General features: G+C 37.3%; 2 protein-coding genes across 2 annotated transcripts; one reads left to right on the top strand and one right to left on the bottom strand.

Annotated features, from left to right (window-relative positions):
* Positions 1-5,701: 5,701 nt before the first annotated feature.
* cebp1 (CCAAT/enhancer binding protein (C/EBP) 1) lies at positions 5,702-9,786 on the bottom strand. The gene is made up of 3 exons (XM_042400218.1): positions 9,361-9,786; positions 8,107-8,415; positions 5,702-7,985 (listed from the first exon to the last, which is right to left on the bottom strand). Exons 1-3 carry the CDS (start codon positions 9,361-9,363, stop codon positions 7,680-7,682), a joined length of 618 nt encoding a protein of 205 aa, XP_042256152.1. The 5' UTR covers positions 9,364-9,786; the 3' UTR covers positions 5,702-7,679.
* Positions 9,787-9,877: 91 nt separating this feature from the next.
* Positions 9,878-14,993, top strand: ngdn (neuroguidin, EIF4E binding protein). Its single transcript, XM_042400217.1, has 11 exons — positions 9,878-9,943; positions 10,178-10,237; positions 11,024-11,095; positions 11,715-11,852; positions 11,975-12,059; positions 12,233-12,285; positions 12,392-12,509; positions 12,785-12,959; positions 13,160-13,313; positions 14,005-14,068; positions 14,802-14,993. Exons 1-11 carry the CDS (start codon positions 9,923-9,925, stop codon positions 14,819-14,821), a joined length of 960 nt encoding a protein of 319 aa, XP_042256151.1. The 5' UTR covers positions 9,878-9,922; the 3' UTR covers positions 14,822-14,993.
* Positions 14,994-15,227: the final 234 nt, after the last annotated feature.

The following is a 15,227-nucleotide window of genomic DNA, read 5'->3' as shown; positions in this document are numbered from 1 at the left end:
CGCCACACTTCGGGAAGAATCGGCTACACTCGGCAAAGCGACGAGATGTCAAAGATCGTGTATAAAGAGCAGAGTAATCACTCAAAAATAAATCCTTCCTTCCTTATTCATACGTGTATTTATTGGCTAATTCCAAAAGGCCTACATTGATTTTTTGCATTATTTATTTATCTATTTATTATCTATAATTATCTTCATTTAATGCTTTCCATCATGAGGTTTTGCATACTTTATCTCTTACTTACCAACATATATAGTAATATCTTAATATATAAGATAGCATATACTGTATATATCCTTGGATGCAGCCAGACTAACATGAAACATTACACATACACAAGACATGAGATGCATATACATTCATATATCCAAGTATTATCACAATCATTCATCTCATATGTAACACACATGCATCTCATCCTGACCCCCCCACCCTCTGCAAACATAACACACACATACACACACACACACACACACACACACACACACACACACACACACACACACACACGCATGCACGCATACACACACACACCTCATTAGTTCTCTGTCCTGTGTTCCCCCTTCCCTTCACAGCCATGCCACAAGTTCTTTTTAAGTCTTATACAGTATCATAAATGTACTTTCACACCTCTTTTTTTTACATTATTGTTTTTAACCTATTTATTGTTGATTTAAGTATGGCACATGATAAAAAAACACTAAAAGTTAATATAAGTATGTACATATTTTCTTAGTGCTCCTGCTCTGATCGACCCGAATCACAATAAGAACTAATTCTAATAACTTAATGTAGGTATTACTATACAAATGGTAGTTTTTTTACTAATAGTTTTTAAATTTAACTCATCTCTCCTCTTTCCATTTCCTCAAGTTAAAAGTTTTTACATCTGTTTTTAAAAACTGTAAAATATTCCATGTATCTCACATTATCTGCTAAGATAATTATCATTATCCTGGCCCCCGTAGTTTTACTACTGTCCCACTGTGTTGTCTTTATACATATTATTAGATATGACTATTATTAGATTGGTGATATAAACTTTTTATTAAACTATTTTTTTAATTATATTTCTCTAGTCAAGAAAAGCAGAACGATGAATGAAAGTAAAAGATGAAAGTAGAACTTAACATTCCATACTTTGGCATACTGTAACTTCATGGGCAGAAAGTTTAATATGTGTATGACCTACTGTTGGATGTTCTTATTTAGTTTTAGGTTTGCACATTTCTCTCGTTTGTGCATTTTATTTCTGCTCCAGTTATAGGTACATTTCAGTAACTTTAACAAATGTTTTTGTCACTTAGGAATTTTTTAAGACACCCTGAAAAGTTATCTTTATGTCCAAACCAGCTGCCTGTTGCCATTTTAATGTGTATGTCATTTTAGTTAATTTAGTTCGGAAAGGTGGAGTCGAAGGAAAGAAGTTTAGAAAGAACAATAGCAAATTCACATGGGAATACTACTTCAGTATGGCTATTGTGTGACTTTTAAAAACCCCAAAATGTTTTTATGAATAAGACAATTAGATGTTTTTATCATGTTTTTAAACGTGAGAATCGTTTCTGTCATTCGATACCATGTCAATGACTGAAAGAATGGAACAAAAGACAGAACCAGTCTTGATAAAACTAATGGTAAAACAGAGGAAATACACTGAATGAGTGAGACATCTGTTTTTTCTCTCTGCTCTCTGTTACAGAAAGCCTGCATGCGGTGCTCTGCCGCATGGTGGAGCCATAAATCATAGACCACACAGGACTCAAACACTGTGCCTCCATGGTCCAGGCTGACAGGGACTCGTTTTCTCATGGATATGAAAGGATTAACATGTTATTAGTATACATGAGAAAAGAATGGGAAAAAATCACTTGGCCATTCAGTTTCAGTCGTATTTGTCACTCTGCTGCCACCCTGCAGATAAATCAAACAGTATTTTAGATGGTCTGCCATTGTCTCTGGAAGCAAGACATCAGAGATCTGTTTAATTTACTCCAGTCATCATGAGGCACAAGGCTTGCCAGCACTGTTACTACAGAGTGCCACTCCTAATTATGTACCACAGATATTTTGAGTTACTCTTTCTCCCAGTACACCAGACATTTACATATTGTTTCTAGGTGAAATATAGTGAAATGCCAGATTAAACTGACCTAGAATGTACAGTAACAGCATCCTCTTTCATCTTTGGAGCATTTACACAATTTACAATTTTCATTTAAGATTAACTAGTCTTGTTCTTGAATATTGTTTAAATCAGGGAAGGAACATAACACTCCAATGCTCATATTATGCCTATCTCATCCGGTATTGAGTTCAAAGTACAGACAACCATTCATTTTTATCTCTGTGGTAATCAGGGTTTGACATTAGCATCAGTGGCGTCAAACACAGTTACTCACAGACTATCTACACACAGTTCACATTCACTCTCTCTCTCTCTCTCTCTCTCTCACACACACACACACACACACACACACACACACACACACACACACACACACACATGCACACACACAAACCACAGCTAGCAAGAGGAAAAATTAGGAATAGGCTATATAATTCTGTCATTTTGAATCATTTGAATTTGTTCCATACTGCAGATTTCTTCTACTTTGTATTATTTATTTTGAATTGACAAAGTTTTTCTCTTGCTAGGTTTTTTTCAGTTTAGTTTTTATCTTTTCAGTTAATCTTCTACACCCCTGCACTACTTTTATTATATGCAATGATATATGCAGATTTGTCTTAATCAGCTGCATGTTTTCATAGAAAAAGACCTTTATACACAGTCTTATCAGAGCTGAATATTTGATCACTGTAGTGTTATAAATTTTATGTGGCCTTGATTTGGGTGTTTACAGTGATCATTTACATTTAATCTTGTAAATCTAGTTCTTCAAATAAATTGTAGCACACCATAGTCAACCTTAATCGAACAAATCATAATTTCCAAACAACAAAACTGTGGCTAGTGATAAAATGCTGAGTGTCTAGTAACTTTAGAAACCCACTAGCCACAGTAGCTGGTGAGCAAAAAAGTCAATGTCAAGCGCTGGTGGTAATGACTGTTAATCTACACTTGATGGCACCAACACAGTTTGTTCACTGGTGTTACAGTAACCAGAAGTGGCTCCACATAGGCAGCACAGACATTTCTGTAAATGTGAATGCTGCACACCCTAGAACGCTTTTTTCTTAAGTCAAAGAGGATCATAAAGTGGTAACACTGACATTAAATCTAAGAAAAAAAAACACCCTCTTCATCTAATAATATTATTGTCTTCTGTCATTACAGTGTGTGTGTGCCACCCACAGAGCACAATGATGGCGGCCACTTCCCCTTTAAACACCAAGATAACATTGATACATTACAGATAATGAACATTTGTGGGGATTTGTGGGGATTTCTACTGCTATCAGAGCAGTGGATCCTTTAAAATCCTGTATAAAACAAAAAAAAGATAGATGTAAAGATAAGAAAAGTGCTCTTTTATTGAGGAATCAAACTCCTCCATGTCATGAAAAGCACCTTACAGTACGACAGACTGTCCACCACCACAGAATTCTTACATATTGATTATCTTGGCACCATCACTGGAACGTTTTTTGAAGGAAAGGTGGGAACCTGAAGCTAAAGAAACCCAGTTGTCTGTCCGCAGAGTTGTACTGAGCTGCCCCTAGTTGTGAACACACGTATGAATGTGTGCGGAAGTGCTGAAACAGGGGTAAAAAGTTTACATTTCCCATATTTGGACTCGATCTTGTGCAGCGTGTATGTTCAGTTTGGTCCCTGCTCTACTTGTCTTGATGGATGCTCGACTACTACCATAGAAAATAAACATATCTTTAATTGACAGCAGCAATAAGATTGGAGCTGCTTCACTGGGGTTGTGGTGGGGCTCATATGGTCTGCTTGCTGTTGAGTAACTTGCTAGAGATTAGGTGAAATACAGTCTTTCTTCACTCTGTGGAGATGTTGCAGTCCTGGGACCACAGATTGCCCCACACAACGCTGTGGGACATTTCAACAGACACGGTCACACAAGAAGTCATTATGTGCTGCTCAGTACATGACACTGTATCACACTTTCACTCTCCTTTGTAAATTAGCAGTTCATTACACAAGTGAAACAAAAAACATATATAAAGTCAATGTTTTTAGGTTATCTATTTATCACGAGGATCCAGTTTGTAAAAATGTTGACATTTTGTCATCCACAGATTTCCATTATTCACTGTCTTACAATAAAAGGCACTTTAAACTGTTACATTTTCTGATGCTTTTACCTAATTTTGCAACAAAACCTCTGAATTTACACATAATTAGCTGTTATTCATCTCATGTTTGCAGCCTGTATCATCTACTGGAGATGGTGATTATCTTTGCAGAATTGCACTTATTAATAGCTGGATTTTATTTGTTTTCATTCCTGTTGGATCAGTTAAACTGCAGAATTCATCAAATGCAGATATGTTACAGGTGCATGCTCTAATTAAAATAGTGTTGTTCATGTTTTCAGATCGGTTTAGTGATTGCAAATTAACATTTTACACCTCAGACAAGTGGTTTTGTTATAACATAGTGAACAGTAGAGAGGAAGTGTGGGGAGAGAGATGAGGATGACATGCAACAAAAATCCTTGGCTTGGCTGTAACTGGGGTCACTGCAATTACACGGTCAATGTCCAAGGACACAATGTGTAAATGTAATTTTAAACTGCAACTGATAGTAATGACAAAATATTTTTACTATGTAAGAAGTTGTAATATTCATTCAAAAGAGAAGTAAACATTTGAATCCATGTTGCTTCATTTGTTCTTAGTTCCCATACCAGCAATAAAACAAATGTCTTGGAAAGACCTTTTTTATTGATTGACTTGTGATATTTAAAACGTGAGGGTCAAAGAAGAAATTAGACATGGAAGATGTGTGCTTTTTGTTATTTTTAAATACCATATTAAGAGTGATAATGCTAACATGCCTTGACCCTGTGAACCAAACTCAAAGGACGTCTTTCAGTTATTCACCGAAAACACCCCAAATATATAAAATGATGCAACAATTGTTTTGGGCAAAGATCTATATAAAAAATGTGTCTGGCTGGCTACCCCCACCCCCTCCTCTCTGTCCCCTATCTCTGTGTCCCTTCACTACCATCACAGCCACAGGAAGGCCCTGGCAGCCCGAAACACTGATAGTATCTCTGCGCTCTTCATCTCCGTCCTCCACTGTGTTGAAATCTTGCCCATCCCACAAAGGGAAACCGCTGGTGAACAACGGTCCATGGCATGACGTCCGTTTCTGTGGGTAGACAAGTTATGGTAAATAATGTGGCAGGTGCACGCCATGTTCCCTGATGAAGGATGCAGTGCAGCATTGATACTGGGGTTATATCACACCATTTTCTATGAAAAAGACGTGTTCTTTAAGGGCACAGTGTGCTGTAATGAAAGCTGGATGGTGTCGCATGTGTAGAGGCTATTTGAGGAAGCAGTGAAGCTGCTTTAATAACCAAAGGCATATTTAAATATTCTGTGTTTATATTATAATGTAAAATTAGAATCAGTTGCCAGAGTTTGTATATATAGGGAATTGGTAGATATAAGAGACCATTGTTTCATACAATATAGGCACAAGCAATTTTTTTATTTAAGAAAATAATTGACAAAGTATCACTTCAACAGTGTATGACTATAAATTTATATAAAACACATTGACAACGTCAAAGATTATATCGTTACATATGTAAAAATGTGTCAAAATCTTTTCAAGTAATCCCATACAGATAAGAGTATACAGAGAGAGACACTTAGATTTTATTGAATCCTCTACAAACCACAGGTTGTTGTGTAACACTGTTGGGCAACAACACTTACAATCATCTCTGACAATGACTGGAGTATCAGGTCGATGATTATATAGTCTATGTATAGTACATATGTGAAGATGCTGCCTTCAAAAACCATAAGTAAGTTCATTTGGAATTTTCTAAATTGAAGTATATGTAGCATTTGAACTTCAGGACTTTTGTTTCTGGGCTTATTTGTCCAATATTTTGGATTTTTAGATCTACATTGCATCAAATTCTCCTTAAAATCCTTTGTCCATCTAACACAGCTGTTTTACAAGTCTTGCAGGTTTATTTGTTTACAGATTTGACCTCTTGTCTAAGATTTCTGTGTGCTCTCAGGTCTCTATGCTCACAGTTTTGAATATGTAATGATTCAAGAGCATCGACATTCAAATCCACCACACGTTTTCCTACAGTATTCAATGACTTCAAGGTCTTTTATAAAGAGGCTCAAGCGCTTACTTCATTTATTCAAAGCTCCATTATGCAGGGCCGCAGCCACAGTTTCAGAAACACCGAGGTCATGAGTAAGTCCCCCCTCACCCAGAAAAATACCAAAAATAAAGTTTCAGACTTTAAATAATTTTGATTTCATTTTCTTACATTTTATTTACTCAGTTAACTGTTTGTCTGATCATTTTATTTCTCAACATAAAGATCTCAACTGTGCTGTAAAACCAGGAATTTAATTGACATTCTCTGAACTCTGACATTAGCTTTGCGATCATAACCAATCTGACCTGATCTGTCAAACTTCTGCTTTCTCCACATGTTGAAACGATGTGCATGAGGCCGTAGTGAGAGTGAGACTCTGTGTATAAAGAGTTCAACCTTTAGAAAACAAATACAAAAGAGTTATGGTACAAGGAATGAATTAAACTCTCTTTATATGCTCCAAAGTAAAAAGTAAGCATGTCCAGCTAACTAGTTTACCAACATTAGTAAGCTAGCATTGTTTCCAAAGGCAAGGGTACATTATTTGGTGGGGAAATGTTCAGGACTGAAACATGAGGGTTATTTTTAAACAAGTTCACTGGAAACATTGAAACGTCAACCGGAGACTGTTTTCACCCAGCTTGTGGGATGTCATCATTAGGCTGATAAAATACACAGTCATTGGCTAGAATTTTTTTTTTTTCAGTGTAAAGTTGAATTGTTTCAAAACTTACTGCAAAATACAAATGTTAAATCTGTCACAGTAATCAATACCAGAATAGCAAACCTGACAGGCATAGAAACAGTAACTAATGGGGGAGGGCCTCAGCTAGTGGAAATTTGTTAGATATAATCTTCCCCCTGGTTGTACAACAAATACAGAGGACAAGACCTCAGTGCTCTCAGTGGTAGCTATGGCCCTGCTAGTGTGTTATGCTTTCCTTTTTCTTTTTTTTTTTTTACAATTTTACAAGATGAAACTATAATTAACCTGCATATACTATCTGTCATTACATCTTAACAGAATGATTCTCAAATCTACTTCTATAAGTGACGTATTAGTATCTCTATGAAGATCTCAGTCATCCAGGTCATGGTTTATCCAGAAGGGCTGAGAAGAGCTTGAAAAAGCCTTCTGGATGAAACATCTGCTAGAATCTAAATAAAGTCCAGCTGCCCTTGACTTAGCCTTTCTGGATTTCTATAAGTAACTTTTTTATTTCCTAAATTATCACAAATGTTTGCCTTGTTGGTGACTATTTGAGAAATCAACCAGGAGGCTTTTGGGTTTGAGTCTTGGGGGTCTGACTAGACATATTAAAGATGAATCTGATGCCTGCACTTCATTAGATGTGAATACCAGGTAAACATGTGCTTCTTGGCTGTGTTCAGAGAGCAGACTCTCCTGCTGCTCCGTCCTCGTTTCCCTGCTGGTGCCGCTGCGACAGGATGTGTTTTAGAGTGTCCAGCTCCTGTGTCAGCTGCCCTATCCGTATCTGCAGCTTCTGGTTTTCCTCCTGCAGCTGCATGGCCCTCTGCTGGGTCAGCAGGATCCTTCTACGGGCCTTATCCCGGCTCTTTCTCACTGCAATGTTGTTCCTCTCGCGTCGCATGCGGTACTCCACACTGTCCTTGCTGATGCTCCTCTTGGTCACTGGGGCCCGCAGGGTCGGCAGAAGGAAGGGAGAGAAGTCCTGCAGGTCAGAATATCGTATACGTTTAAGTTAGGGGGAAGCAGGATGAAATTTTACTTTAATTATCACACTCAGAAAATGTGTAAGAATGACTTTTTTTATCTATTATCCTCTCTCTCACCTGCTGAGTGTTGGTGTGGCTCTGGTGGTGGTTTGTGCTCCCCGCGCTCGAGGTGTTGCTGAGACAGGACGATGTGTACGGCAGGTACGGCATCCCCATCATCTGCTCGGCCACTCTGTCCTCACCGCCCCCCCTCACCAGTCCCTGAGACTGGCTGTACGAGATCATGTCCATTGGAGCCAGCTGATTGGTCGAACCAGCCAGGTTGGACGTGGAAGGGTTCAGGGTCTGGGTGTGGGTGTGGGACTGACCCGGGTATGAGCTCACCCACTCCTGGATGACAGAGGACACCCTGGAATCAGACATCTGCTGGGGTTCGGAAATAGAATAGGATTTAAGTTCAAATTGTTTTTTTAGAGACTTTTTTTTGTTGAGTCTAACCCCCTTTTTTCAAATGAACTACACAAACAGAATCCAATGTACAGCATACAAATAAAAGCACTCTGATAGTCACATACAAGTAACATACAGGACAAAAAGAGACAAGAAAAAAAGGCAGAAGGAGGCACGAGAGTGATATTGATTAGGGCTTAAAGAAGTAGCAGATAAGTGGTTTCCATTTTATACCACTTCACTACATGTTAGAGGCAAATATTGTATTTTTTTACTGCACTACATTTATCTGACACCTATAGTTAATAAATATATTTCACATTAATATTTTACATATGAAACATGAGATCTTATAAAATATGATGCACTGTTATAGATTAAACTCCCCAACTATATATAAAGTAGTTATAGTTAGCTCCAACTCGACCAACTACAACAGTAAAGTGCTGCTTACATGTTAATGCACTGTTAATGATATTCAAATATAACATATCACTATTCAACACCCTGAAAGAGCTCATTCTGCTGTACACTGTATACTTACTAACTAACTACTACTACTAACCATAAATATAACTACTAATAACCATAAATGAAAATTACTTATTTGAGGCCAACAGTCTTTGTTACAGTATGTGTCTATAAAACTGTGAGCCAGACTCTAGCTTGTGTTTTAAAAAATTAAATCAATCTGCACTGTATCAAATAAAGTATAAATTACATGAAATAACCTCTAAATAACTCCACATTTCACATCAATTTTCTGTTCAAAAAGTAGAGAGTGTGGTGACTGGTTATATTAACTCTAAGAGATATTTTAAACCACCTATGGTTTCTTAATTTAAATGATAATGGTACAACTATGCTTATTTAATATTTGTATGAAATTTCCCAACAATATTAAATTCTGAACTGACTTACCATGACTTATCGCTCCACAAACTCTCAGAATATTCTTCAGTCCTCTGACAGTCTGCAAATGGTCTGAAAATGAACCAGACAGGTACTCCTGTGATTATCACATCATCACTTCCCCTCTCTCTCTGTCACATACGCACACACACACACGCACACACGGACAGACACACGCACACGCACACACGCACAGACACACACGCACACACACGCACACATACACACACACACATTAATACACACACAAAAGTATGAGCTATAATTATCTGAACAGTGTAACATTGTGACATTAAAAAAGTATGAACTCTAATTATGTGAACAGTGTAACATGGTAATATCATAACAGTATGAGCTCTAATTATCTGAACAGTGTAAAATTGTAACATTATAACATTATGAACTCTAATTATGTGAACAATGTAACATTGTAATATCATAACAGTGTGAGCTCTATAACATTGTAACATTATAACAGTATGAACTCTATCTGATCAGTGGAACAACGGCAAACCAGGCGCTGCGTCGACACTGTCCCTCCTCGGTATCCGTAGTCACAGTAAAAATCAAAATGGCTTCTACTATTGACAACGTGAGTTGAGCTTAGCTTGCTGCTAGTCAATAAAGCATTTATATTATCTTTCCGTGATTTCTGTTAAAATTATAGACCATTCAGACGACTGAACATGTATACGCAGACTTTGTTTGACACGTGAGCTTGACTAGAGTGAGCGATAATAGTTGTTTCATTTGTAAAAACTTCGGCTAACCAGCTAGCTGCCGGCTAACACACCTCTTTCTTGTATGTCATTTAACTGTCTTACAGGATTTGATTCAAAATGATTTGCCCAAAGCTGTAGAGCTGCTGAATACTCTCACAGAGCAGGTACAGTATTTATTGAAATTGTGGTAAAGTAACAGTCCTGAATGTAATGGATTCTGTTTAAACTATGCAAACAAATTCGGAAAAATGTGTTTCTCATGTCATGACTAATTAGACCTGAAACTATTGTAGTCACATTGTTGGAGTAATCCCATATATCTACTATTTAAACTGATCTCAAACCACGACGCTGAAGTTAGTTTGTGATAAGGAGTTAAAGGGAAAGTTAAGGGAAATGTAAATAATGATATCGAGTGTTCAACATCGTGGCAAAAGCCTTACCGCTGCTTCAACCAAGTTTCAGATTTATGAAACCTTTATTTTGTTTATAAAAACTGAAAAAAGGCCGATTTCACAGTTTTTTCCCCATCCAAACCACATTAGACTGGGTCCAGATCAAAAAAACACTATACTTAGACTTGTCAAATCTGGACTAGATTATTATTATTATTAAGATTTGACAAGTCTAAGTATAGTGGGTTTTGATCTGGACCTGGTCTGCTGTGGTCTGGATGGAGAAAAAGCCATTTTTTTTTGTTTTCATATGCAAAATAAAATCTGAAAGTGGGTTTATACAGCATTAAGGCTTTTGCTACAATGTCTAACACTTTTTTAAGTGTAAGTGGTGCAAAAACATAGAATCAGCAGTAATAATTTATGTTTCCTTTAACTTTCCTCTCAGAATCGGAAGCTAACTTCAGCGTCATTCACAAACAGCTTAGTGATTCTCTCATGACTGCAGAAAGCCTCTGTAGATGTGAGGCTGAAAAACTCTTCTTTTCTCTTTAGGTGGCTTCAGTCACAAGTCATGTCCGCAATTTGCTAACAAAAGTCAAAGATGGGGCATTTAAGACATCGAAGGTGAGTAAACGCTTCATCAGAACTGTAAAAGTCCAGACCAGATCTGTTTGTATTTTCCAAGGATTCTGCTTGAAACTCCATTTTAAAGTCACAAGATAACTGGTGGCTTAAACTCGAACAAAATAAAAAGATTGAATACACTCCCAGCTGCTTGTCCAAGCAGATTTAAACACACTGTTAAATTGAAATCGTTTGCTATTACTATTTGACCAAGGTCTGGTTGAGATAGACTTGTAATTCAAATAAAGCTGAAACGATTACATGATCAACAAAATATAAATTGGCAATAGCTTTGATAACTGATAATATGTTTTAAGTCACTTGTTATTCATAAATACTGAATTTTTACTGATTCCAGCTTCTTAAATGTGAGGATTATCCACTCTTCTCTTTATTTTTATAAGATCATTAATTGAATATCTGTGGGTTTTGGACTGTTGGTCGGACAAAACAAGCGATTAAGGCTCTGGGAAATTGTGATGAGCAATTATAAAATGATTTATTATTTAGTTATATTCTATACAATCACTTAAAGGAATAATCAAGAGATTAATTGATAAGGAAACTACCTGTTGCAGTTCTTTCAGCCCTTCTGACTCTCTGTCCTCTCTGCCTGCAGGGTTTGTCTTTCTTGGACCTTCGGTATCACCTCCTGCTCTTTTACCTTCAAGACCTCACTCACTTGATCAGCATCAAGACAGAAGGAGGCAAAATAAAAGACAGTGAAGCCTTGAACAGAGTGGTCACAATCAGAACGGTGAGATGTTTGTACAAAAACACCACTAATAATAAACTTGTTTATTCTCATCTATCCACCCGGCATGATATTTAAATACCTTTTACCTTGCTTTTTTTTTTTTTTTTTTTTTTTTTTTTAAGGTCTTGGAGAAGATGCGACCCCTAGACCACAAACTGAAATACCAGATTGATAAACTGGTGCGCACAGCTGTCACTGGCAGTTTAGGTAAGACTGATGTGGTGTCTGGCAATGACCTTACTTTTAATCTCGGTTTAGCTTCCATGAAAGATTTGATTTATGACACATGACAAATATCAGACTTGTAGAGAAATTTCCTTCCTTCCATGTTTCTCAGGCTTCAGTGTATGAAAACGTCTTTTTCTTTTGTTGATTTTTAGCTGAAAACGACCCGCTGCAGCTGCGTCCTAACCCTGAGAATCTCATCAGCAAAGTAAGGCCAACAAATCATCATAAATTAAAACTGTAATCTAGATACTGCAGAGGCTTTTTTGTTGCACTGTGAGTTTTTTTTCTTACTTGCTTCATAATTTAAACAGCTGAATGAATCTGAGGAGTCTGAAGGTGAAGCTGAGAACAAGGCGGCCTCAGAGAAGAGAGCAGCCCACTCTAGTGGCAGGAAATATGTACCGCCCAAGATTGCTGCAGTGCATTATGGTAATGTCATTTGTATTTTTTAAGAGTTTTTGTTTTTCTCGTTGTCATGAAAATACTATTCAAGTCTTCCTTTTATTGATTGAATTGAAAAATTATTGAAATTGAAAATTTTGTGGAAATTTATCAGATTGTACAGAATGTAGAAAGCAGCACATCTCTCCTTTAGTTTAATTTTAGATGTTTACGTGTATAAAAATAGACTTTTTTTTTTAACTTATCCAAAAGTAGAATTTATAAAACCTGTATAAATAGTTATCCCATTCCTTTTCCTCTAGATGGCGACATGACAGAAGCAGACAAGAAGAAAGCTCTGGTGGAGCGTCAGCGGCGAGCAGCCCTGAGAAGTTCTGTGATCCAGGAGCTGCGGCAGCAGTACAGCGACGCCCCCGAGGAGATCAGGGACCGACAGGACTTCCAGACTGAGCGGGACAGCCGAGAGGAGCTGCACAGGTTTTTATTCTCCTGCATGTTGTTAAGACACATTAGGAAGCATGTGTTGTGCAGAAATCTTGTTTTTGTTTTTTTCCCACAAGGACATGAAGTGAGGCGGTTTCACAGTAATCATGTTTACCCAAATAGAAATAATAAGTAATGGCACGTCATGTTTTCCAATAATTCAATAAACAATAATTCTCTTTTCCTCTTCACAGGAAAAATTATGAGGAGTCGATGATGGTGCGTCTCAACATGCCAAAGCGCCAGAAGAACTCCAAAAAGAGAGGCATGATGTCTATGTCCGGCCAGCTGAGCGGGATCACACACTTCAGCGACATCACGGCGCTGACAGGAGGCGAGGGCGGGCAGGTGAGCTCTTACAGTAACATCTGTATCTCATCTGTCGGTGAAAATTCCAAAGTGTGGTCCGGACAGTTAAAAAAAAAAGTGTAAATCTCCCGTCACACGGGTTCAGACAGGAATTGATTGGGAGTTTTAAGGTAGATGTCGAGGCTCTAATCATTCAGTTTATCTGGAGGGCGTATTGGTTGGATTCCTAACTGAGTATGGGCTGAAAACAGCAGGACACACCAAATTATTTATATTGACTATTATGCAACTTTGGCTGCCACCAGCACACAATTAATGTTGGACAGAACACTGCTGTTGTGTGTTTTGAAGAGGTCTGGGTATCTTGGTGACTCAGTTGTCTGGTGCTGTTGGCAGCACTGTTGGCAACAGCTACACTGTGTGCCTACAGCCTGCTGTCATAAAAAGTACTAATGAGTGAGAGTAATGACTGGCCGGCAGTCTCATGCTGATAGTCTGTTCCACCGTTTGCAGATGTGGAAAATTCATTCAGTTAAATGTATTTAAGAAGACTTGGAAAAATCCATGTGTGCTATGTTTAGACTTTGCACTGGACAACATAAGACACCACTAAAGGATGTCGCTAACAGGCCCATCTCCAGTATGAATGGGACCATTGTGGCCCGTTTTTATTTCGATCACATTCTTAATGTGGCTGCTGGTTCTAACACTTTTATCTTTATTGGCGCAGGATGGGGACAACCCTCGCCCCAAGAAAAAGAAGAAACTCATGAAGAAGAAAACTAAAAGAAGAGGTGAGGACGTTCAAATATACCAGACACTACAAATGGATTTCATGGCATTTCTACACATCATGCACTCTTTGATATGTGACAAGTCAAATGTGACAATAAAGAGACAAAATTATGGCCAATTAACTTTAAACTTTTAACTTCTTCTGTCTGCATTTAGTGCCTCCTCAGTAGGCTTGGCTCCAGGGCTGCAACTAACAACTATTTTCATAATCAGTTCATAGGCAGGTTATTCTCTCAAATCGTTTTTGTCTATAAAACATCAGAAAACAGTAAAAAAAAAAATGTCTATCACAATATTCTAGAGCACAAAGTGACATCTTCTTATTTTTTCTGACATACAGTCCAAAACCCAAAAATATTCAACACACTATAATGTAAGAGACCAAGAAAAGCACATTCTTATATTTAAGAACCTGGAAACATCAAATATTTGGCATTTTAAAAAATGACGTACACTTTTATAAAACGTTCCATTTTAATGATTTTAGGGGTTGAAATTTTGTCAGTTCACAGATAACCCAATTTTAGAACCCATGGTTTATAAAAACTTCATTTATAAGTTAACAACCAATAAGACTATTACAATTTTTTTTGTGATTTTCATAAATGCTTATTTACATGACCACCTCTCCACAACCGTACAGCACTAAGAGACGGGAAAGCAGCATTCAGTCATTGCTATTATCTGCATTTTACGCCTGTTTCATCTTAATGATCGTTTTCTTCTCTGCAGCTTTCAAGAAGCATAAATAGACCTGAAACATGGCGTCCGATGATGTTCAAAGACCAAATGATGAAATGAAGAACAGCTATCATCACTTCAGTTTACAGGACTTTATTACCAACAAGTCAGTTGTACTACAGATATAAATTCTCTAAAATGTTCCCAGTTTTTGACTGTTTGTGGAATAAACATTTACTGTTACCTCTTCTATTTGTCATGTTTCAATAATGTGAGACTGCCTTACACACATCTACCAATTATGATTAAATAAATGAAATGCTGAGTAAATATTAAAATTCAGTTTTCCCTTTTATTCCCTCTACTGTCTAAACTACTCCTGCCACAAGAGCATGTGAACATTGAAATGAGGAGATAAAAGACATATTGAACAAATTCAATCCAGGCAGATGTTGCTTTAACATCTAATCATAACCT

Source organism: Thunnus maccoyii, chromosome 21 (assembly GCF_910596095.1).
Source record: "Thunnus maccoyii chromosome 21, fThuMac1.1, whole genome shotgun sequence".
Classification (NCBI taxonomy): Eukaryota; Metazoa; Chordata; class Actinopteri; order Scombriformes; family Scombridae; genus Thunnus; species Thunnus maccoyii.
Note: the sequence above shows the minus strand (reverse complement) of the source record. Positions and strands in the feature narration are given on the sequence as shown.